At 33.0% G+C, this 23,952-nt stretch overlaps 1 protein-coding gene and 1 pseudogene across 5 annotated transcripts; both read right to left on the bottom strand.

The window, feature by feature from the left end:
• Nucleotides 1-276: 276 nt before the first annotated feature.
• Nucleotides 277-23,952, bottom strand: LOC106642170 (NFX1-type zinc finger-containing protein 1-like). 5 transcript variants are annotated; one of them, XM_089593958.1, is made up of 19 exons: nt 23,850-23,952; nt 23,658-23,767; nt 23,450-23,560; nt 22,314-22,407; nt 21,848-22,210; nt 19,992-21,771; nt 19,451-19,727; nt 18,854-19,350; nt 18,101-18,418; nt 17,728-18,027; nt 14,995-15,153; nt 14,641-14,901; nt 14,321-14,546; nt 12,447-12,606; nt 12,237-12,348; nt 2,172-2,389; nt 1,722-2,014; nt 914-1,203; nt 277-747 (listed from the first exon to the last, which is right to left on the bottom strand). In XM_089593958.1, the coding sequence occupies exons 3-19, from the start codon at nt 23,487-23,489 to the stop codon at nt 337-339; spliced, it is 5,799 nt and encodes a 1,932-aa protein (XP_089450084.1). In that variant the 5' UTR covers nt 23,490-23,560; nt 23,658-23,767; nt 23,850-23,952; the 3' UTR covers nt 277-336. The 5 variants fall into 5 exon arrangements, with proteins under 5 accessions (XP_089450084.1, XP_089450089.1, XP_089450085.1 ...); XM_089593963.1 differs by having other exon boundaries at nt 1,896-2,014; XM_089593959.1 differs by having other exon boundaries at nt 23,669-23,767.
• LOC149374317 (uncharacterized) lies at nt 6,273-8,521 on the bottom strand (annotated as a pseudogene).

Genomic DNA, 23,952 nt, shown 5'->3' with positions numbered 1-23,952 from the left:
TCCAAACATCAAAATAATGGTTTCTTTTTTTTTCACAAAATCAAAACTATGAATCAGATTAATGTAAAAAACCACTATTAAGTATGCTTCTTACATTTTGAATATTATACGTAAAAAATTAGAAATACTGAATCGTGATAGCATATTTTCCTGATTAAATAAATAAAACAAAATCTCGAATATGTAAATTTAAGATTTGAAGGTATGAAATGTAAAGTAAGAGGCTTTGATACAGTAGTATGAAAAACATTATTTATTATTTAAATAGAGACAAAATGAAAATTAATTAATTAATAGATAATAGCGTATGAAAATAATGAAGATAATGTTAAAAATTTAATGATTTAAGGCTGTAGGCCACGCTGGACGCACTGCACCATCGATTTCGTTTGCTAAGGCATTGCTTGGATCGAGGCGATGCTGTACACCACCAATAGAAGCTCTGCACTCGATGCACTTTGATCGTTCCATTGCTCCACCACATTCACCTATAGCATAGTAGTGACCATTTGGGCACTTGAACCAATGCCCTTGTTTGAGACCCACTGCTTTTATTACTTGGGATCGTTCAATAAGTGATTGTTGTTTATTTTTCTCATTCAATTTTTTGGAGTTAGATATAATTTCTGTTTCGATATTATCTGTAAATCTGTCATTATTCGACAATCGGTTTATCAAAATCTCATACTCCTTCTTGTTTTCTGATGCCAACCATTGGCTTTCAGAAAATATGTTATACACTTGAACCTACAAATTGGTTTTGTTTTAACCGGGTAAGTACGATAAATAATATAAATTTTTACTATTATGGTACACCTTAGCGTGTACCCGTGAATAAAATTATTTGTACAATGACATTTTTTTATGTTTTAATCAAGGTTTAAATTTAAAACAATATATCAAGGTAATTTACCATCAAATGTAATCGTCTGACTTCCAACTGGATGTCATCCAGTCTCTGTTTTGAAATGTGTAGTTTAGTTGGAAGTGACTCGACCAATAGTTTAACTTGGTCTTGAATAAAGTCGATGGATATATTGGTTTTCTGAATTTTTTTAACAACTGCAGATATTTCAACCAGAATATCCAAAATATTTTGGAAAGCATCTATTTGTCCAATACTTAAATATTGATTTATTCCATTTCTCATGATGCCTCCAAAATCTTTTAACCATTGGACGTACCAGCAGAAATTGAAAAAATCTGAAAGTTTTTGCGTAATTTTTAATGGCTTTCGTAAATGCGTTTCCCATAATTCTATAAATTTTTTGATAAAAAAAAAAAAAACTTATGCATTCAATGTATGATACATGTGTATTTTCGATACTTCCATTATATAAATATGTTTCATCAGTAATAAAGCTTATACTTTTGCTTATTGCATGATTTTTTTTTCGTATCTATTAATGAGTCAAATTTTTTTTTTTAAATAACACATTAAATCATTGAAGGTGGAAGACAAGCTGTACAAAATTCAAATAATACGAAAATTGTAAAAAGTTTTCAAGTTGATAGAATTTTCTTCTAGGTACAGTTTGACATGCTTTTACATTTAGTTTGGTGAATTTCTCTATGGCTGTAATATTTTAGAAGTATGAAACCGAATAAAACGATGATTTTAGTGTTTGTAACGTCAAAATGTAGTATTTTTTTCAAATAGTGCACAACAAATAAGAAATCTTTATTCACGTGGTAAATAATGTTCAAGTTGGAATGATTACCTTCTAATTTACAGTCTTCTATATTCTTCAAAGCTTCGAGATATTCGCTTTGTCTTTTTTTTATGCTTGTCTTACCATTGTTATAAAATAGTCGCTTTTTTATTACTATTACATTCCTCAATTCTATTTTTATTTGATTCATGATTCTCATACAATTTCTTATGGGAGTCTTACATCTTGGACACGTAGGAACTTTTACTTCCAAAGATTCTTCGGCCTTCGGTGCGGGTTTGATCCAATTCATAAGTCCTTCGCTCTCAATAATATGCTTACAATCCGGTAGTAAAATAAATCTAAACAATGTAAGGGTATTTTGTCATTATTGTAATAATTTTGTCTTGAAACAGATTGTTTATTTTGTGCAGAGATATATAAAGAAAATTATTTTAAAAATGAACGAAAATGATGTATTTTCCTGATTACATAGTGTAAGTACTAAGTATATCTAACCTTGCATTGGGATCATCTTCATTTCCTAAAAATATTTCTGACAATTCAGCTTTATTACAAATCCGACACTTAGAAGGACAAGGTTCCCCACAAAAACCAATACATGGGTGGTCGCAACTCAATTTCTTTGCGCAAGGCTCATTACATGGTTCTATATCGCACAGTTCGTGACATCTTTTACTGCAAGTTTTATGCTTGCAGGACCTTTGACATTTTTCCTAAAGAAAAAAAATTTTTTTTGAAATAGCTTTCATTAACTACGTATAAGTTAAAGATGAAGAGGGTGCTTGGGCCTTACGTGTGGGTAAAAAACGGTAATTTCGCATTTTAATGCATGGTTACGTATGATAATAATTTTTTTAATGTTGAAAACTTTTTCGCAATAAATAAATATAATGAGAAAATGGTATATGATGTCTCTTTAGTGAAAACAGTACTTCTGTGTCAGTTTTTAGAAACTAGGTAAAATAATCTCATAATTCAAATAACTACATAAAGCCTTTGGCTTTGAAACACAAGGTGCTCTCAAAAATATCTTTTTTCATGTATATTGTAATTAATCATAAACCACGCACGTCTGACTGTGAGCTTGAAACTTCATTTTTTTAAATATAATGATTACATTACCCTCAGAGTGCCTTTGATTGAAAAACGCAAAACGCTTGGAACTTATGTTTTTTATAAACACTAGCCTCGAAGGGAGCGTGATGCGCGCCAAAGGTTAGTGATTATTATTACCAATATAACCTTTATCTTGTGGTTAACCATTTATTTTACTTTTTACTTTTTATTTAAATAAACAAATAATTGAAAAAAAATTATTACACAAAAATGTATGTACTGTATATTGTCGTACATGACATATAATTTCATTTTATGTTTACTGTAAACAAATAAAATTCCTTATTTAGTTTTTTTTCTTTTTTCTTTAATATGTGAATAAATAAAATTAAATAGTATGAACCTACAGCAGTTAAACTTTATACAGCAGTATTTAAATAAATTGGACTTTTTGAAAACCCTGCCAAACTCAATTTTAACAAAAATGGCTTAGGTCACGTGTAATGGTGTGATCATTTATTTTTTACATAAGATTTACAGCAAACACCACGAGGTGGCGGCGTTTTCTACAAAACGGAGGTGTTGAGGTAGTTTTATCGGTAAACGAATAAACAATGAGAATTGTACGGAAGCCCGGTAACGACATCGTGCGTGCAGGCTTGAAAGCTAGCTTGCAAGATTGCATGCGTGAAAGGTATCGAGTTGCAAGTTTGCATGCGTAAAAGGTAGCAAGTTTGTTGTCATAAGTACACGAGAATCTCTATGAATTGGTACATCTCCGTCCATTTTGATTTGGCAACGAGAAATCGAGAATAACCAAAGGTTGTTTATTTGTACATCTCCGGCCATATTGGCATTTGGCAACGAGAATAATCAAACTAACGTCTTAAATAAGTACTTGGTGTATTTTGTTAATTAATTTTTTGACAAATCGAATAAAATAAAGTGCCTCTGTTTCATGTGATGTTATTTTGTGCATTAAAGCCAGTTAATCCTGCAGGCATCTCGTAGACGTATGTTACCACGAAACATGTTTCACGAAGGCGAAGGCCCAGAAGAAGGCTTAGAAAGCGATGATGATGAAATTATGATCGAAGATGAAAGTGGTAAAAAAATCTACTTTAAGCCAGATCCTACTGATCATACTTTAAGTCTGACAAACGTAACCACTTATTTTCCCAACGCAAATGGAATAATTTATAGTACTAGCACAGGAAAAAAACATGCCCTTGTTATTAAAGATCAGAAAGTGTTCATCAATCCATTAGTGAAAAAATATGAAATTCACTCGGCAAATAACGGTACGTTTTAATATATTTTATTAACTTTGATTACGTTAATTGAATGCATACAATTATTTTAACCTATTTTTTAGAGTCTCCTTCTACAAAACATTATGTATCAGCCCCTATTAATGAGGCATTAAAGCAACTAACTCAAGCTCGCTCTGATCAAGTTTCAATGGTCAGAAAAATACTGACTGAAGGGGCTCTTGGTGACGAAAAAAAGGAAACAGTTCCTAAATTAAAGGTATGAGAATCACAGAGTAATTTTAAGCCTTTTTTATATTTATTTCATTTCAAGTATTTTTAGACACTAATTAATATATTAATTAAAAAAAAAATAACACTTTAAATATGATAAAAATAAAAAAAAAAAAAATTTTCCATAGATTTCAGATATAAAAAAGGCACATGCAAAGGATATAAGGAAAATTAACCCACAAAAAACGAAGTACAAAACTATAAATATCGGTTGGAAACATCGCTACTGTTCTGAAAAACGGTACGTACGTAGAAATGAAATGAATGGTGGTGGTTTAAAAACTCTTAAGCTCGATCGATCAAAAGATTACCTGTCAAATGAGCTGCTTGCAGAAGGGAAAAAATTATTTAATAGTGATGAAAGCAAATCTATCTTCGAACATTCAGATTGTATTATTGGTTTCAACACTGATGATAAAGTAGACTTTACTATTGATGGAAAAGAAGTTGGAATTTTCAAGTACTATGGTTATTATAACATAAATACTTCAAGAATTAATTTGTATATACTGTCAACTACTAAACCACAATTTCGACTTGAAGCCAGTGATGATAATGATGATATTTTTCAAAAAGAAGACGTAGAACCGTTGACCGAGAATAAGTTTAATGAAACTTCAAATCCTCTCTCTGTAACATCAAACACATTAAAAAATCCTGATCAAAATGACGGTATTAAAAAATCACCACTTAAAAGATCTTGGAATATCGAAAAAGAGAATAACCCAATCATGCCTAAAATCAACAAGTCGCTAGGAAAAGTTGAAAAAAATGTCGTTTCCAGCGAAGTTGTGGATGTTATTTCCTTATCTCATAACAATGATGATGATGTTATTCTAATTAACGATTCTTTTAATATTGTGCAAATTTCTTACTGGTGGTTGGTAGAGTCAAAATATTCTGGAGAATGGAGTGTTATGGAGCAAAGCAAAAGCGGAGTAATGTATAAAACTGCAGAAACTGAAAATATCGATACAGATAATTTTGTGAATTTCGAACCAGTGTCCTTCGGCTACGAAATCAGTAATGTAACTATAAATGGAAACACCTTGTATAAAATTCAAGTAGTCGAGAATACTTCAAATAGTCCTAATTTACAGAAGGTACATGATTATCTACAATTCAATGGTGCTGTTCAAAATCATTCTATTATTCATGACTTGGATGTAGTACATGGTTACTCCGAGAAAGGCAATTTTGGCATAGGGATTATTCCAAAGTGCACCGCTGAGTGTATGCCTCTCTGTACCTGGTTTTGTAACGGTAGTATTTTTAAAGAAGAATGCATGCTTTATTGGTTAAGCTGTATACCTCACGACATGGTACAGTCAGTATGGCATTGTAAAATTAAGTGTAAGGAAGGCTGTGATATAGTATCCAAAAAAATAAAATTTGTCAACCAAGCTGCTTGCTTAAATATTATTCCAAAAAGTATTGTAGAAATTACAAAAGAAGACTTTTGTTATAGCAGCAAAGACGTTCTTGGAATTGGTAGTCAAGGAGCAGTATATAAAGGTACTTATAGAAATGAAACTGTAGCAGTAAAAGTCGTGAAAACTTTTGGTGTCAATCCCAAACATATTGAAAAAGAAATTCAAGTTCTCAGATGTATTGATTACAAAAATTTTATTAAAATAAAGGCTGTTTGCAGAGAAGCAAAAAAAGTGTTTATACTAATGGAATTATTCGATAAATCTATGTCTTTGGCAGATGTAATACTTGGGGATGAACAAAATTTTTGTAAGTTGGACCAAACGAGTAAAAAAACGATGGTAGAAGAAATTTGCAAAGCCTTTTGTTTCTTGCATTTACAAGAAAATTCTATAGTACATCGTGACATCAAACTGGAAAATATACTTGTCAATACCAAAGGAGAAATAAAAATTTGTGATTTTGGATTAAGTACTTTTAATAATAATGTAACTGCACTTCGAAGTACCATTGGCTCTAACATCCTTGGGACCCATTCTTACATGGCGCCAGAAATAATTATAGATCACAAACCAGCGTCAACAATGTCTGATGTGTGGGCCATAGCTTCAGTTATTGTTGAAATCATGACAGAAAATCCTATTTGGGAAGATAGCGGAAAAGAAGCTGTAATGCAAAAATTAAGTGCAAAAGAAACACCAGTTTTAACTAAAGTACCTAGTCACATACGACCTACTTTAGAAAAATGTTTTTCATTTGATCCAGTCGACAGACCAACAATTTTTCAATTATATCAAGAAGTAAAAAAATAATTTGTAAGTAAGTTTTTCAATTCCTTTTTTTATATTGAAAACATTTTTTTTTTCCATATTGTATCTAACCTTAAAATTGTTTTCCTGAAATATTTGATCATTTTTATTCCTCTGTATTAATTGAAACCAAAACTCATTTCGAACTTAGCTTTCAGCTTCAAGATTGAAATGAACCTAATCAAGAGACGTTAAAAACGCAGAATCCTAAGTGGAGTTAAAAGTCAAGTTTACAGTCAACACTGTTAATAGTTTTACATTTTTAATAATAATAATAATAATATTAGGTCTTAAGATTGCAAAAAAAATCTTAGACTATTTTGCAGGCAGGGTTGTGATCTTACAATAATTTAAAATAGTAGAGCGACCTCACGTAGTTTAAGATTTTTAATTTATATTTTCATGTTCCTACGTTACTGAAGTGGTAATTTTGTCTATTTATGTGCAAACTATAAGTTAAAATGTAACTTGTTGTAAATTGATCTCCTCAAACATATAATAATTTAATAAGTATAACTACAATCAAATGTTACAAATCATAAGAAAAAAATAACATTTGCATTGAGATATTGTTGTGATTAATCGTTGACTTAAAGAAAAAAATAATTTAAAATGTTTTGTACCTTATAATATTTATGACAATTACATAAAATAATTTATGCATACTGTTTTGTTATTACTTTAATAACTACAAAAATACGTGTGATGTAAAACGTATGTTGTTCAATTCATACTTTTTTCCATTCTTTAATTATAACAATTTATACGGCGTATTTTGTATTATAGTCAGTGCTTGCGATGTACCAAGTAGTATCAAAGTAAAAAAGTACATTTGTAGTTGAGAAATTTCAAATAAATATTGTCAAAATAACAGTGTCACAGAAAATTTATACTTTATTTCATCTATTCAAATTAGAAAATACTTATTAGTAATATTGAAAAAATTAATTTAAAAGCTAGTACACGTGGTGGAAGTTTTATTGTCCATTTGTCGAAGAAACAAAAAAATGTATCTTGAGAGGATCAATTTTAATTTTCTGGATATTTTTTAAATTCATTAATGATTTGAATGTAAAACAATGTCGCTTCTTTAAGAGATGTAGGAGGTACGACTGCAGGGAATAAATTATTTATTAAATCACTAAAAGCTTGATTGCAGTAGGTTGGCTTCGTAGCAAAAGCTTCGAAAGCCTTCAAAATGTGTTGTTCGCTGACTTTGTGACCACAGTCACTAGCACCTGAAGCCTCTGGAACATAGTATAAAAAATTTGGCTTGCCAGGCACAACTTCATTGTTCTGCCTTCTTATGTTATGCCTGTTCCATTCTTTTTTAGTTAATTGTAGATCCAAACTTATTAAGGGACCAAAGCAGTACCTAAGCGCTTCCACTTGCATTTTATCTGATTTTTTGAAATAATTTTCATCCCTCAAGTCTTTAAAAAATTTTATCCAAAATTCTACACAGTGTCTTCTCATTCTACCTCAAGTGCTTTCTATCCTTTGATTTGCAGTACTTTTTCCCTTGATGAATGAGTGTACTCCAGCCAATTTATCATCATTTTCCAATCTGAAAGCTTGTTGCAAGTTGTCTACGATAGAGTTCTCAGTTCCATGGTCAGACCTTACTATAGAAGGAACACAGCCAAATTTTTGTACAGCCTTCAAGTAGTGGTAAGTAATTACCTGTGGTTTGTTGTTTGTTGTGCCCACTTCAAACCATAATACTTTTCTGGAGTAACCATCCACACAACCATGTACAGCGAAGCCATATGGTTTTAACTTATCGTACCCGTCCAAATTCCAGGCGAAGTTTGGACCAGGTACTTTGTAAACACGTCTGTGTAATTTATATCGAGCTCGGAATTCGATACTATCAAGGTCCAGTAAACGCAACAAATCTAAAACTGTCTGTCGATAAACATTCAAACCATACTGCAGTTTTAGTCTCAACCACATAGCTTTGTACCCCAGACAACTTCCGCTGCCTTGTAATTCCAACATGATAGCAGCAATGATGGCTGGTAAATTTTCACTTATCTTTCTTCTTTTAAGTCCTAAATCTTTAATTACTCTTTGTAACTGACGGATACTAATTTCATGCCCACTTTGCTCCAAAATTTTCTGAATTTCTTTATATTTATAATTTTCAGCAAAATATTTTTTTATGATGTCTTCCCTGGATTCCATAACAACTGTAAAAAAAGCATTGAATACAGAATAACCATTTGCAAACTCATAGGAATCAAATTACAATTACAAACAGGTAATACACACAAGTTTTCTTTTATGTTAAACACAAAATTTTTCTTTCATCAAAACGACTATTAGACCTGTCACATAGCTCTGGGCATTTTTGACAGCATCAAAAACTATAGTTATACATATATATGGCCCGATGGCCGGAGATGTACCAATACATAGAGATTCTCGTGTATGACAACAAACTTGCTACCTTTTACGCATGCAAACTTGCAACTCGATACCTTTCACGCATGCAATCTTGCAAGCTAGCTTTCAAGCCTGCACGCACGATGTCGTTACCGGGCTTCCGTAGAATTGTATAAAAATTTGTGTACAAATGAATAAAGTCATAACAATGACACTGTCAAAATTTGAAGGCATGAAGGTTCGTAAGAGCCGAGTAATTAATATTCGTATTTAGTCAATTTTTACATGAAGGCTTATGGGCTATTGTCTTTTTAAGCGCTCCTATTACTATTAATTTCCTTAAAGATCTCAAGGGCTCTTTTAAGAGAAGAAATTAATTAATAAGCGTGGTAAAAACTACAAAAGGTTATGTTGTCGCAGGAGAGCGAGATAGACAGACAACATACCAAACTATAGAGAGAGCGTTGTACAGACCATAGCGAGGGATAGAAAACCTCCTAGGTAAGTACTGTTTTCGTGGAACTTGTTTTTCTGATGTTTAGGTTTTCAGAGGACTGGTCAGCTACTTATAGTGTCAGACGTCATGTACCTATGCCTACTCCACTAAGTCATATGTCAGTTGCATGGAGAGTTCTTGCTCGAGAACATCTCTCGTAAACGCTTCTTTTTTTTCTTCCATACTATAGCAACGATAAACTACATAACAATTAAAGTTTCCATGAAATCAATAATTTAAATATGTATAAAACCTGAAGTTTATTTATCTTAAATCAAAATTAGTCGATGGGATCTCGAAAAGTAGGTAATTAATTGCCCATCGTAAAAGCACACCGACATACCAACTTTTTTCTTTATAAAATGCAATTCTCAATAGAAAATTTTGTAGTCAGCCTTATATTCTAGAAGAAAGTGTCGAAAAACAATAAAGAGTTATAAACGAAATCGACTTACAAAAATTTTTAATGTTCTGAATGAAAAAAAAAAAAAAACAAACAAACAAACAAATAAAATCAAAATATTCTTATCTAGTGGTATTGAGACTCTAAAAATAACAAAACCTTATTGATGGAGGGAATTGAGAAAATTATCTGATTATAAAAATTCATACTCAAATAAATACGTACCAAAACACACGAAAGGACATTTCTTATTTCTTTTATTACGAACGTTTTTTAATGAAAAAGCCATAATAAATTAATGATGTACCAGTATAATAAAACAAGCAACATAATAAAGGTTGCACTATATGTATCGTTCAGAAATCTTGTTGAAAACTTTATCACTAGTGCAAATCTTTTTCATGATGATTACTGGTCCCGAAGGGCACTCCAAAGCATCGCCCAATCGACCTTTGTGATCACACTGAATAGATACACACCAGATGCGAACTCTATTTTTTCTATAATATGATACTGATGGCATAGAAATATCTAAAGTTTGAGAAAAACGCTCATGGTCGAAAAAAAAATTTACTCCGTGTTTCATAACTGTTTCACGTTAGGTATTTTCTCGAATATTTCACGAGATTCAACTTGTTAAAAAAGACAAAAAATCTTTTAAAAACTACCTGTATCTAAGGCATGTTTTCCAAGAATACTTAAATTAAAACTATAGATTAGTAATAATAATTTAACCATATATCTACCATCTACCATACATCTACTTAAGAATATTTTATAAAACATACATTCAATCATAAATATTTCTCGTATTAAAGGGTATAATTGTATACTGACAAAAATATTTTTCAGAATTGTCGTACGAAGAAGTCGCTGACGAAGAGAACAGTTTTTACGGTGTTGAAATGGTTTCTGAATGGATTAATTAAATTTAAAAAGTTGAACTACAAAAACAGAATCGATAATACCACCGTTCTAATTATCGAGGAAGGTGCACAGGCAGAATCATTGAATAAATGAAAAAAAAAAAAAAAACGTTGCATCTAAAAACAACCCTATTGTATACACATGTAACTTATCTCTGCACAGCTTATTTAAATATAATAAGTTAAAATTTTTTAATGCATGTAGTTATTTTTTTATTTCCTCACAGAAATTTTAGATCTTAAGACTCTTATCTGAGATGCATTATGTCGTAATTTACAAGGATCTGCTTTTCAATAGTCACGCTCATTAGGTAACAATCCGATTTCTTGCGTAATCAGTGCTTTAAATTTTTTTGTAATGTGTAAAAGTAGCTATTACGAATACTGACGTCTTTCAAGAAAACTAACAAAGATCAGGTTTACACGAGAACAGGATTTCTACAAATCTGGCATTTTTCAATTTTCGGACTTCTGTCAGATTTTCAGGGGTATAATATAAAAGATTCCCTAGGCATTTTATCAAAATAAAACATTTTTTCTAATGAATAGACATTTTATCGAGATTTTTTCCTCGGGCTTTGGTCACAGGATGAGAAAGTGAGTAATTTTAAAAGGAATCGGAAACATCTTTCCGTTAAACTTGATAACAGCTGGGGTGTGCTTAAGACAATCACTTCGCCCTGTAAGTAGTACCCAGTGGGATAGATAACCACGTGGAATTCAAATTGAGGAAAAAGAACAAGGAACATAGAGAAACATTAGCGACATTAAGTAAGATACGCAAAATCCCTACAATGATTATACGTTGGAATCTAAATTAAGAAGTAATATAAAACAATAATGGTAACAATAAATTATTAAATAAACAGTGTGAAAGTTTTTAAACTTAGTTAAAAAAAATTTTTAATAAAACTTACAATTTTACATAACTTATGAAGGATACGAACAAGCAAAACTTATGTTGAAAAATTATACGTCCAATGACACTGTTAGTTTTTTATTTTCAAGTGAAATAACTGTTTGTTATTCCGCTTGAAAATAAAAAATTGACACTACCACCATTGGACGTATATTTTTTAAAATCATTTATCTACTGTCATTGAACGTCTTACTAAAGCACAACTAATTTTGTATGAATATAACAAAGGCCGTGTCTTTTATGTTTGAGCTTGTAACTCATTTTTTTACATATAAATAGACCCAAAACTTTTAAACGAATCTAAAAGTACAACTTCCAGAGTTTTTCCTGTTTCCGAACGTAAAAAAACCCTAAGGATTTACAGATTTTTCAAATTGGTTGAAACTAACGGCACTCAAGGCATTTGTTTTGAATTTGATAAAGTTTTTCAAAACTACAGAAGTTCTGAAACGCCTTGCATTTTACAATTAAAAGAGCTTATTGTATTGTATAATAAAAAAATTTTTTTTTCACGCGATAGTTTCAGTCCCTCAAATTTAATAATGGTGCTTATCTCTATAAATATATGAAAATTATAATGATACTTACCCGACATGGTACACAAGGCACGCCACATTTTTTTCCACATTTGCTATGGTGACACTTGACTTCACATTTTTGGGTACATGTTTGGCACTCTCGATTGCAAGCTGTTTCACATCTACAACAATTTTTTTTACTCGTAAAAATTAAATACAACTATCAATTATGCCGTTAAATACAAAAATTAGGTAATATTTGTGTATTAAATCTTATTACGCGTGTCCACAAATAAATATGTTGCGACAGGGCTCAGTGCAAGAAGCATGAATGCGACCTTGAACACAGCTCGCACAGTTTCCTTTACAAGAATGAGAACAAGCTAATTTATAGTCACAAGGTCGTTTGCAATATTTCATTAGCTCACGAGATTTCGGATCTACAAATCAAGAAATATTTAAAATAAATGTACATCAATGCATACCCTGTCTACGACATTCAGCTGAGATTTCATAAAAAATATCTTTACTAAAAAAAAAATTAAGATTCAATTTTACAGTATTCAAAGCATCCCCGTTCGAATGTGTTTTATGTATTACAAAGTATTTGGTGCCAATTTTTAAATAGTTATTTACGTTGCAAGTGTGGAAAAGAAGATTTCCGGCACGAGTTGTGATTGACACGCGTAAGTGGCCAAAGTTGCTGGGAACGAGTGCCAGTTGAGCACACGAGTGCGGGAAATTGTCCGCACGAGTAACGTACAAGATTTTTTGCAATATGTGTGAGAAAAATTGATATTAATAGTAATTTAAATAAAAAATTTGAAGCTTATGCACTTTGCATTATTAATTTACACGAGCAGGGTACAATAAATATTAGCATAATGATTTTATCCATCATTGATAGTTAAGTGAATCTAAAGTAAAAAAAAAATAATTCGCAAGTAGGTTGTGCGGGACCGAGGTGCGACAGCCCCTGGCAGGGGCTCAGGAGACTGAGCTCGCGATGGGGGTACGGGGGGGAGCCCTCCCTCGACCCAAAAAATTAAATGATTGTTCTTTTAAAAACAATTTTATTACCATTTTCCAAACAAAAAAAAACATACCAGATGGAATGAAGGTATCAAAAAAATAATAATTACCACCAAAGAGCAACATTGTACTACGCTATGTCCTTGTAAGAACGAAACCGACTCCATTATCCATTTATTCGCTGTTCAGCGTTACAAATATAAAGTAGTCGTTCATAAAAAAAAAACATTTTTATTTTTTGAAAACTATATAAATAACTTTGATTGTATTACAATCTTATAATTTTATTTCAAGAATCTTGCATTTTAATTGTCTAATTATATAACATTAAAATTGAATGGAGTATAATTTACTACAGTTCAAAAATTAATAAAAACAGTATGTGCAAATTATTTTTACTGAATTTCACAACATTCTTTGTGTATTAAGGATTTATAGTTCTATATATTGTTATTATATATTTATTTACTATTATTATATTTCAAATAACGTATGATATTTTGTCAACTTTTTAAAAAAGATTTTGTAAAAGTATGTTAAGGAGTGTGAAAAATAGTTTTCCACACACTTTTTTCATGATCAGTGTGGAAAATTCGATATGCCGCAGTAAAAATAGTATGGAAAACACCAATTATCTGCACACTATTACGAAATAGTAGTTTTCCTACGAGTTTGAAAAGTCTTTGTTTGCGAACCGAGAGGTTTGCGGCCCGAGCCGAAGGCGAGGTCCGTAACGAGGTTCGTAAAGGAGACTTTTCGAACGAGTATCGGAAAACTGCTTTTATGCCCGAGGAAGTACCAGCCTTCCAAAACCACCCGAGGGCGGAAAAATATAATAAATTTCTTCGGTTCCCAGGGGGGTTTTTAAGATAAGATATTAGATAAGATCTTACTTAAGAGTTTGAAAAAATTTATTTAATTTTTGATAATCGACATGAAAAAACTTTTAAAGATGTGTTTTTCAATGTATTATCTAAATGGCCTCACCAATATGGCAGCTTTGAATACTGTAAAATTAATTTTTAATTTTTTTTAGTGAGGACACTAAGAAATCTCACCTGATGTTTGTAGACCGGGTATCATACGATTAAGCAAGAATTATAAGTTCGTCCAAATGTTTACCAGAATTTTTTAAATGGCAGGGTACTGAAAAAATATGACCACACATTCCTGGCTCGCTCATTTGCACCATGACCTTACAATTCACCGTACATGTCTCCATACACTTCTTAGTGCACGGATGACCACAAGTTAATGTTTTTGGACACTTTTCACTACACTTGGAAGGTGTGGCTTCTTCGCAACATTTAACTCCTATTGTGTGACCACACGAGCTCTTTTTTTTAACCTATTTATTGAAAAACAAAGTATATTCAGTTTCAAAAATAAATAATGAGGACTTGACTCTGATACTTCAATCATATCTTTAAAAAATATCTTACTATTTCTGAGCAGTTTATGCATTCATCCGAGCAGTTCCGGCGGCACTTATGACCACAACTCATGACCTGATTGCACTTATGCTTACATTTCTCATCATCAACATTTAAGGAACATGCCACTTTATTGAAATGATGTCCACATGAACGTATTTTGTCAACAAGCACCTTACAGGGATCACAATCTTCAAAACATTTTTTTTTGCAAATATGTTCCCCTGAACAATTTGCATTTAATTTGGTGCAATCTTTACGACAAGAGTACTAAAAATAAACAATTATTTATAACTTCAATTTATGAATAGGTAAGAAAAAGACTATTGTATTTTCATGTCAAAAATGTTATCTTTTTAATACCTGAAGGTGATGAGGATCTGAGTTTGCATGACACTTCTTGACACATGCATGGCCACAGTCCAAACGAATCTCGCATTTGTGAGTACACTGAACCAATTTTTCGGATTCGTAGCATGGTTTTTTGATTGCGTGATTACACAGTGATAATATTACATCTAGCTGGAAATTGAAAAAAAACTCGTTATTGAAACTTTAGTAATGAATTCATTTTTAGGCACGACTGCTTCACACGAGTGCTTTAAATTTTCACACCACAGCATAAAGTTTAATTTTACATCTATTCTTCACACTTCTCAGAACAAAGAACGTCTTATTAAAAATATTTTTGTTTGGAAGCCATGCAGAAATTCTGGAGCTTAACTTCTCCATTTTTTATCACCACAACGAATACGAATATATATTAATGAATTCTTTATTCGTCGATTTTGAGGCTGCTGTTCCAATCTCAATAAACATTCTGCGTCAGTTTCTTGACGCTAAAAATTGTACATATTAGATGGATTTGAAGTATTTCCTTCCAATTCACCCTCTTGCGACTTTTGGCATGCTTAAGACTTTTGTGACCCCTAAAGGCTGTTTTTGGTCAACTTAACTGTTAAGTTGTAATATATTCATTGGCAAGGTAGTTTGACGTCCGATTACCCTAAAAAGAACAGGTGAGCTTCTTAAGTAAACTCTTTCTTGACTAATGTTTACAGCAATTGTGACTGCCTGGAGACCTCAGGGTGATCTTCTCTGACTTGCTGTTGAAGACCCAGACTGATCGGAAGAAAAATTACAAAGTCCGAAGCTTTGGGGCTAGTTGTAGTGCTCTTTCCCAACGTCTCCCGGTATAACGTTGAAGACGTTGGTGTCTAAAGCACCTTTTTTATTTGCAGATTCAGTTGTTTTGGTGATCTTAGATGGGGAGATTGATTAGTGATACTTGTCCAGTGGAGGCTGTCCCGTTGGCTCAAGTTTTTTTTCCTTTATAGCTGTTATAGGTTTGCCCAGCGCAGACCTTGGAGAGGATCGGTGATTCCTAGTTGAATACTTAGAGTTGAGGGGAGTTGGTAGGGGTTTCCAACCACGCAACGAACAACTCCACTCGTGACGTCTGCCAGTGAATGGCTGACGTGGTTTTATAGTGGCTGGCTTTATATAGTCTTTTAGCCGACCAGTGATTGCGCCAAAAATGGTAGTAAAAATGTATTTGTTGGTAAAGTAGTTTAACGTTTTATGACCCTGAGAAGGGTCAGTGATGGTACTTCCAGTCATTCCTTATTAGTATTTATTATTCTCGATAATGGAAATTAAGCTATCGATGGGTAGCTTGACTTTTACCCTCAGATAGTCCATGCGTACGGAGACCGTGCTGCAGGAAGGTATAATACACTGCTGGCCGAAGAATATCTCATAGCCTTCAAGTCGTTTCTCAAATAACCAACCGTTCACTGTTGGCCGGGGAAGTGGGCCTGGAGAATATCTGTGTGGGTGTGCCATTAGGACAAACCACTTAGGAGGAGGCCGATAAAATTTCCAGTTGATGTGGCTGTCCCAACTTCTATAAGTAGTCTTACCTGGCTTGCTATTGTAGCAAAATCTGCTCTGAGAGCACCAAATCAGTTTTAAGAATGGCAACAAAACCCTGAAGTGTTAGAGTCGACTATGCTTTGGCTAGATGTCTCCTGGTATTATGCCAGAAACAGTAGCGTTCAAAAAGTCTTTTATTCGTAATAGTGTGGCACTCATTACTCTAGGTGGTCCGGGATGGAGTTCGATGTACGAGTATACTCGTATATCGTCATTACAGAAGAGTGGGGTCGGTAACTGCACAACTCGCAGCAGTACACTTCATACTCTGCCGGTAAATATCTGGGGTACTGGGTAATTTTCTCGGGGATATTAAGTATAACCAGACCCACTTACTTCTATTTAAAGTAGCTTCGATTTTACTTCGACGCCACTTAGCGAATCCTACCGAACTAAAGAAAAAAGCTAAAAACGCTGAGCTTATATATTGCTATTGTTATTAATTTTTTCGAGATAAAAACTATTGGGATTCCAAAATGTTACGTGACTCTCACGGTATATATAGTCACTTGGGAGAAAAATAACACAGGCCTTATGGGTGCAATTCTATTTTTATTTTTTTTACACGTTCAACGATTGTAATACGATAAAAGCCTTTTAATAACATATTTTTGAGGAAATGACAATACCTTAGCTATTTTTTCCCAACTCAGTCTTTTACAGCTGAAAACTTTCCTTTGAAAGTGCAAATACGCACTTGTAACCTTACCAAAATCCTGTTTGTTTTCCTATATATTATATAGTCGGAAACGGGAGAACTTTGTACAGGTTAAATGTGCATTTTCGCACTTTCAAAGGAAAGTTTTAAGCTGCAAAAGACTCATTGAGTTGGGAAAAAATAGCTTAGGTATTGTCATTTCCTCAAAAATATGTTATTGAAAGGCTTTTATCGTATTACTATCGTTGAACATGTAAAAAAAATAAAAATAGAATTGCACCCATAAGGCCTGTTGTTTTTCCCCCAAGTGACTATATATATCGCGAGAGTCACGTGACCTTTTGGAATCCCAATACTAAAACCATCTAGGAAGTGTCAAGAACCAGTACGCAAAATTTCAGCTATATCGGTTAAGTAGTTTTTGCGGTTAGCGATTACAACGGTTTTAGCGACTTTGCTTGATATGTTAGTAAGCTAAGATAAGATAATGTAAGATAAGATACCTCCACATCACATGGATATAAGTCTGCCTCAAACGAACACTGCATTTTGACAGTGTGTCCACATTTTAGTGTGCGTTCGACTTCAACTTTACATAGTTGGCAACTTTGCCAACACAAAAGTTTGCAGGGATGATCATTGGGACATGATTTCAAACATTTTTCTCTGCATTGATACTTTTCATGTTGTCGATCAAGTACGTGGCAAATATTCGAGCAATAATGTCCACAAGATAACAATGTGTCACATTTTTTTGAACAACCTCCTTCCAGACACTGTTGAAAATGATCTGCCTTGCTAACCTGTGGTGAATTTCAAACAATATAAAATTTAAAAACTGTTTCTCGTTTGATGTAGTTCGATAATGAGAGATACCTCGAAAAACTGGTCTGGATGATTCTGACATCTCAATTTGATGTAGTCTCCTATGGCGTTCTCTTCTTCCAGCACTGTCTTAATTTTAGGCCAAATATCGTTTTTTACGAGAAGATCACTCATGTTTCCCATTATGAATAAGCCCTCTCGAGCCCGTGACAGAGCTACACAAACTCTGTTCTCTTCTGCCAAGAATCCAATGTTTCCCTGTCCGTTGTTACGCACCAAGGACAAAAGTATTATTTTGTTTTCTTCTCCTTGATAATTGTCTACGGTTGTTATCCTAACTTGTTTTAGGAATGCATGTTGACTGGTTTTCTGAAAAAAATTACCAAGCATGTGGTTTTACACAAAATAAAAAAAAATTTTTTTTTTTAATTTAACTTTATAAATTTTTTTTTTTTTATTTTATTAATTGTAACAGTGTGTAGTGTAGGCAGGAAAAAGTTATATCCTATAAGTTATAGTAGGATTTTTTTTTTTTCTTTTTTTTTTGTCGAGAAAACAATTATTTTTGATAAACTTTCAATTGGAATTATTTGTGGCTACATGTTAAGTAACACAACGAAAAACAGCTTCTTGAAAAAAAATTCACACAATTTTGCATTCCGATTGACTCCTCAATACTTTCTATTTTCTTAAATAATATCTGGCGAGTTTTACACAACGCACTATTTTTATCTATACAGAGTCAGAATTAGCTCCTAATTTGAATCTTTGTTTAACAAAAAATACCAAAATCCTTCAACTTACGTTCATGAAATCGAACAACTGTCCCGTGTACGTGCAAAGAATAGTTATGTCTTGGGGGCTGTAGCCTTGCATCAACAAATGCTTGGCAAACGCCGAAAAGAATTCAACCTCGTGTTTGTTCACCCAACTCTCGTCCATTTCGTGACTTTCCTCGCTCGACGTATGATTAAGAAAAAACAAATTCTTGTCCAAACCTTTGACACACGGGTAACTCAAAACAGATTCGTGATTGTACAGGTTTTCATAAATCGGGGACACCAATTTTGCGATTTCAGGGCGCATTCGATGCTGATGCGCCAATTGCGGACACTCTCCTCTTATGTTGACCATTCGCTCGAACAGCGATACATTCAAATTGTACTTCGACCCTAATTCGTATACACATGCCTTTGGGCGTAACTGCTTGTGATCCCCAATCAATATCAACTGTTGGCAATGTTTTGTCAACGCGCAAACAACATGAGCTTCTAAAATTTCTGCGGCTTCTTCAACCAGTACTTTGAAAAAAATAAATAAATAAATTTTAATCTAAATTTTAAACACATTTTGCGCTAAGAAAAATTTAAGATAAATTATTCAAGCACAAAACATAAGTACCTATGGGTGCTCCTAGAGCTCGCAAAGACTGCTGCATTTGGGCAGCACCAGTGGTCGTAATTCCAACAACTTCATGTCTTCTCATAACTCCATAATTTTCAATATGTTTCACTTGCTTTAATTGCATATTCAACTTGTGATGATTCTTTTCCAGTTCAATTATTATGTTGTTAATTTTATTGTAGCACTGTTCGATCCATGTCCAATAATGCTGCCAGCGCGAACTGTTTGTCAACCGTTTGGTCTTATTTATCAGGGGATGGCACTCTAGTTCGTTCTAAACACTCAGATTTTACTAGTTATTAATTTCAATTAATAAGTTTTTAATATTACAGAGGTAGGATAAACAATGAAGCTTGTATTTATTGTATTATGCAAACTAAGTATGAATGTAAATTTTAATTAATAGAAATGAAAATTTTGAGTTAAGTAAATGTATTGTTTAATTAATTAATAATCATATGAGATTTATTGAGATTTATTAATAAAATTTTTTTTTAATGTTAAGAGTAAAAATTTGCATAGTCAAAAGTATGCGTACCTTCAGGATGATTTTATTTTTATCCAATTTATTGATCCGGTCCTGCTTTTGTCTTATAGTCCTTAAAGGTCCAAAGGTTTCGTTGGTGAGCAAAGATTTCAGTTCTTCATCAATAATATCAAAAATATCAATTGGTCCACGAATATATACACTTGTATCATGTCCAGGTATAACATTAGCAGTTTCATCAAAAAAATCGCCAAAATCTTTCTTAATGAAATAAGTACCGGCTGCAAAGCCATTATCTTTTAAGCTTGCAATTTCATAGTCAGTAAGTTCATTTGCTGCTAGAGACACCTCCAATCCAAACAGCCAATTCACTAATTGTTCAGAGTTCGCGAATCTTCGACAAGGAATGCCACATCTGCAGGCATAAAAAACTTCTAGTGGGACAATACAATTGGCAGTGGTAAAATATTTCAGAAGCTGATGCAACTTTTCTACAGATTTCCTGATTTCCACCATTTGAGTCTTTTTCATCACACCATCAAAATATTTATTCTCTCTTTGAAACATCTTACGCTTTTCCGTGATCAAGTACGGCTTCAAATTTTCACTTTTCGACCTACTACCTGCTCGAACTACTGATTTCGTGTAGCGAAGAATTCCCTCCAAAAACTGATCCAGCGCGTGATTCGTCAGGCAAACAACGACTATTGGACCACAGTTGAGCCACTTAGACTTGTTGTCCAACAATGCACGAATAATTTGCAGAGCTAAGAACGTTTTTCCGGTCCCCGGTGGTCCTTGGATTATTGCCAATTCTTGAGTTAACGCACTTTTGAAAGCTCGATACTGCGACTCATCGAACTTTAACTCTTCAGCACTTGGCCATTCGCTATCATCGGTTTTCAAAGGCAATAAAAAATCATCTTTGAACTTCAACCATGACTTACCTTCAAGATAATGAGGTAATCTGGTCGTGGTGTCACACTCGATGAGATACCTTTTCATAGGGAAATTGTGCTCGTTCATATTTTTCATCGCGTTCAATATAACGAAGTACGGTTCAAAGTATATTTTCGACTCCAACAGAACCAAATTGCAATCGTACATGTCCTGCCCAACGACGGTTCCCAAGCAAAGCTCGATCCTTACGATTCCTTCAGCCAACTCTTTTTCGTCCCGATTGGCCACCGTGGCGAAAACGATCGTCTTGAAATTATCCTTGCTCAGGAGCAACAGTCCTCCGAACATGAAACGCTTGGAACGTTTCCAATTGACGAAATTCAGTTTACCAAAGTACAGTTGAATGCCAGCATTCAAATTGCTAGCCTTAGAATCCATCAATTTGGCACGCCTGTAGATGCGCAAGCCGTTGTTCCGGCGTTTTCGGTCGCTGTCTAAGTACTCTTTGATTCCGTTTCGCAAGGGCCGAACAAAGTCTTCGCGGAGCAATCGAAACTGGGTGTCCAAGTATTGCTCCACGGAATCGTAAGCATCTTTGACGTTGCAGGGTCTGAGATCCGGTTTTCTGTCGAAAAAATCTGCGATGGTTGGTATCACGCTTAAATTTCGGTAATCTTGAAGCACCAAGTTATCTCCCTTATTTTTTTCATCCCCAGTTGAGTTTTCCACGTTTCGAATTCCCATTTGTAAATCACAAATCATGTTCGATACGTCGTCCTTGACTTTGTCGTCTACGCTGTAATTCTGATTACTTTCGATGCTGGAAATGATCACCTTTGCTTTTTCCAAAACAGATGTCAATTTGTCACTGGCCGTACGAGGCATGAGCTCAACGACTTTTCGAAACAAACCAACCAGATTGGACCAAAATCTAAATCAATCGATAACCGTTAAGAAACGTGCTACTGCAATGGTATTTGAAATACATGTAGTATTGATGAACAAACCTGTTAGTGTCTGCATGATATAATTGATTGGTTTTTTTTTCTGATGAACTTTCGAACGGTAAATTTGTCATATAACTTTCCAAATTTTTCAAAAATATGTTCGAACAGACTTGATTAAAAACTCGTATCATGATGACTGAAAAATTGGCCTTGCAAATACTGTCTAAAACTCTGAGCGTCGTTACAAAAATATCCGGGCTCATGTTGTTGCTCATTAAAATTTGAAAATCGCTTTCATTTTTTTCTATGTACGTCATTGCATCTTCGCTAGATACCCCATGCAAGTTTATCAAATTTTCCAAATTAAAGGACGTTTTATCGCGTTTATATCTTTTGTTTCCTGGCCTTGAAACATAAAATTTGCTAAAAAAAAAGTTATTCATTTATAATTAAATTAATACAAGCATCAATAAAAAAAAAAAAAAATGATTATCAGAACTCGATATCTATATGCAATCATACTTACTTGGAACTTGAGAAATTTGACACTTTGTCATTCGATACATTACTACTGGCACACTGTTTTTTGTTATCTTGCTTCTTGACATTGTGATGTTCATCTGAAAAAATGTATTACCCTTCACATGAGACAGTGCCTAAATTTTACGAAAGTATATAACCTCTTAGGAAAAAATTATTCTGCACGTCAATAAAATTAAAGAATAATCTAAAAGTTAAAATAAAAATTTATAGTATTAAGTAACCGTTGTTTAGATTTAGAAAAATATTTAGTTTATGTCTGCAATCCTTGGTATTTATTTATTTCCTTTTCATTGTTTTTTTATTGTTAAATATTAAAGACATATTTCAATTAGAACATCGAGATTTTGTTAAATGCATGGTATTTATCATAGCAGAAAATTATGGAAATAGTAAAAAAATTCTCATAGTTCTGAAAAAGTAAGATTAGTTTTTTTTGTCACCCGAGTGTATAATAGAATTTCCATTTGGGTGCTTCCATGAGAATAAACGCTATATATTGTTTCGTTTTAGTACTGCAACGGCTTCATTTTTTTTATAATTCTTTATCAATTAATTAATCAATCAAAGTGGTGTAATGGTCAGTAAAATTGATAGTTCAAAATGAAGAAAAAAAGGAATGAATGATGTCGAGAAAGCACAAATATTCAATTGAAAATTAAAACTCGATTAAACAAAGAAAAAAATCAATATAAGTACTCAAATTTTCTTTCTGAGTTTATACAACGATTTTTAAAACGATTAAATAAATTAAAAAATTAATTAGTTTTATTAGTTAACATCGGCTTATACTAATTCTCATGAGATTTTTTTTGGTGGTTGGTTTCTTAATTTAATTTTTTTTAAGTATTTTTTTTCTTAATACATGTTGTACGTAAACCCATAAACGTACATGTAAACACAACTTTTACACAACAATTTGAGAATGTTTTCCAGTCGAAATGTGTTACTCATTTTTATCTAAAACTTATAAGTATTTATTGCTATTATTGTAGTAAGTATGTAACTAAAGAATGAATATTGCCGTTTGCGCACTGGCACGAAAAAAAAAGTTACAGCGATACTCCGTTAAGTAATATAATACGTGTATAGTAAGTATAACACGTGGTGGTATTTACGTACAATAATTATGTCCACCGTCTTGCAATTTTCTTTTCTTCATTGCTACTGCATCCAAGTACTTAATGGTTGCCAGCTTCGCCTTTGACAGCCGGTGGACTGATTCACTCGTTACTTATTGGAAAAAAGAAAAAAAATGTAAAACGTCACAGATTAGAAAACTTTAACTTCAACAGACTGTTCTCTACAAGTAAAAATGATAAGAACTGACTGCTGACTCACGACGTTCTATGTGGCAAGTAGAGTTCTTGACCACCAAAGTTGTCGTATATACAGTTGTCACTGTGGCGTCTATTTTATATTTCTCTCGATGTGTGCTCTCTATATGCATTTATTGTTTGATATTTATACTCATAAGATAATTTAAAAAACTATACTTGCAAGCAAAATGTAAGCTACTTACACTTACAATTCTGGTAGATGATGAGAAGGTCGTCAGTCGTCACTGTTCTGAAAGTTTTAGTTATTTGCGGTTTAAGTGTAAACTCCGTCTAATTGTTAAACAC

Source organism: Copidosoma floridanum, unplaced genomic scaffold (assembly GCF_036245765.1).
Source record: "Copidosoma floridanum isolate Cflo_tuat_1 unplaced genomic scaffold, Cflo_Japanese_pri ptg000020l, whole genome shotgun sequence".
NCBI classification, from domain to species: domain Eukaryota; kingdom Metazoa; phylum Arthropoda; class Insecta; order Hymenoptera; family Encyrtidae; genus Copidosoma; species Copidosoma floridanum.
The sequence above is the reverse complement of the archived record's forward strand: the minus strand, read 5'-3'. Positions and strand labels throughout refer to the sequence as shown.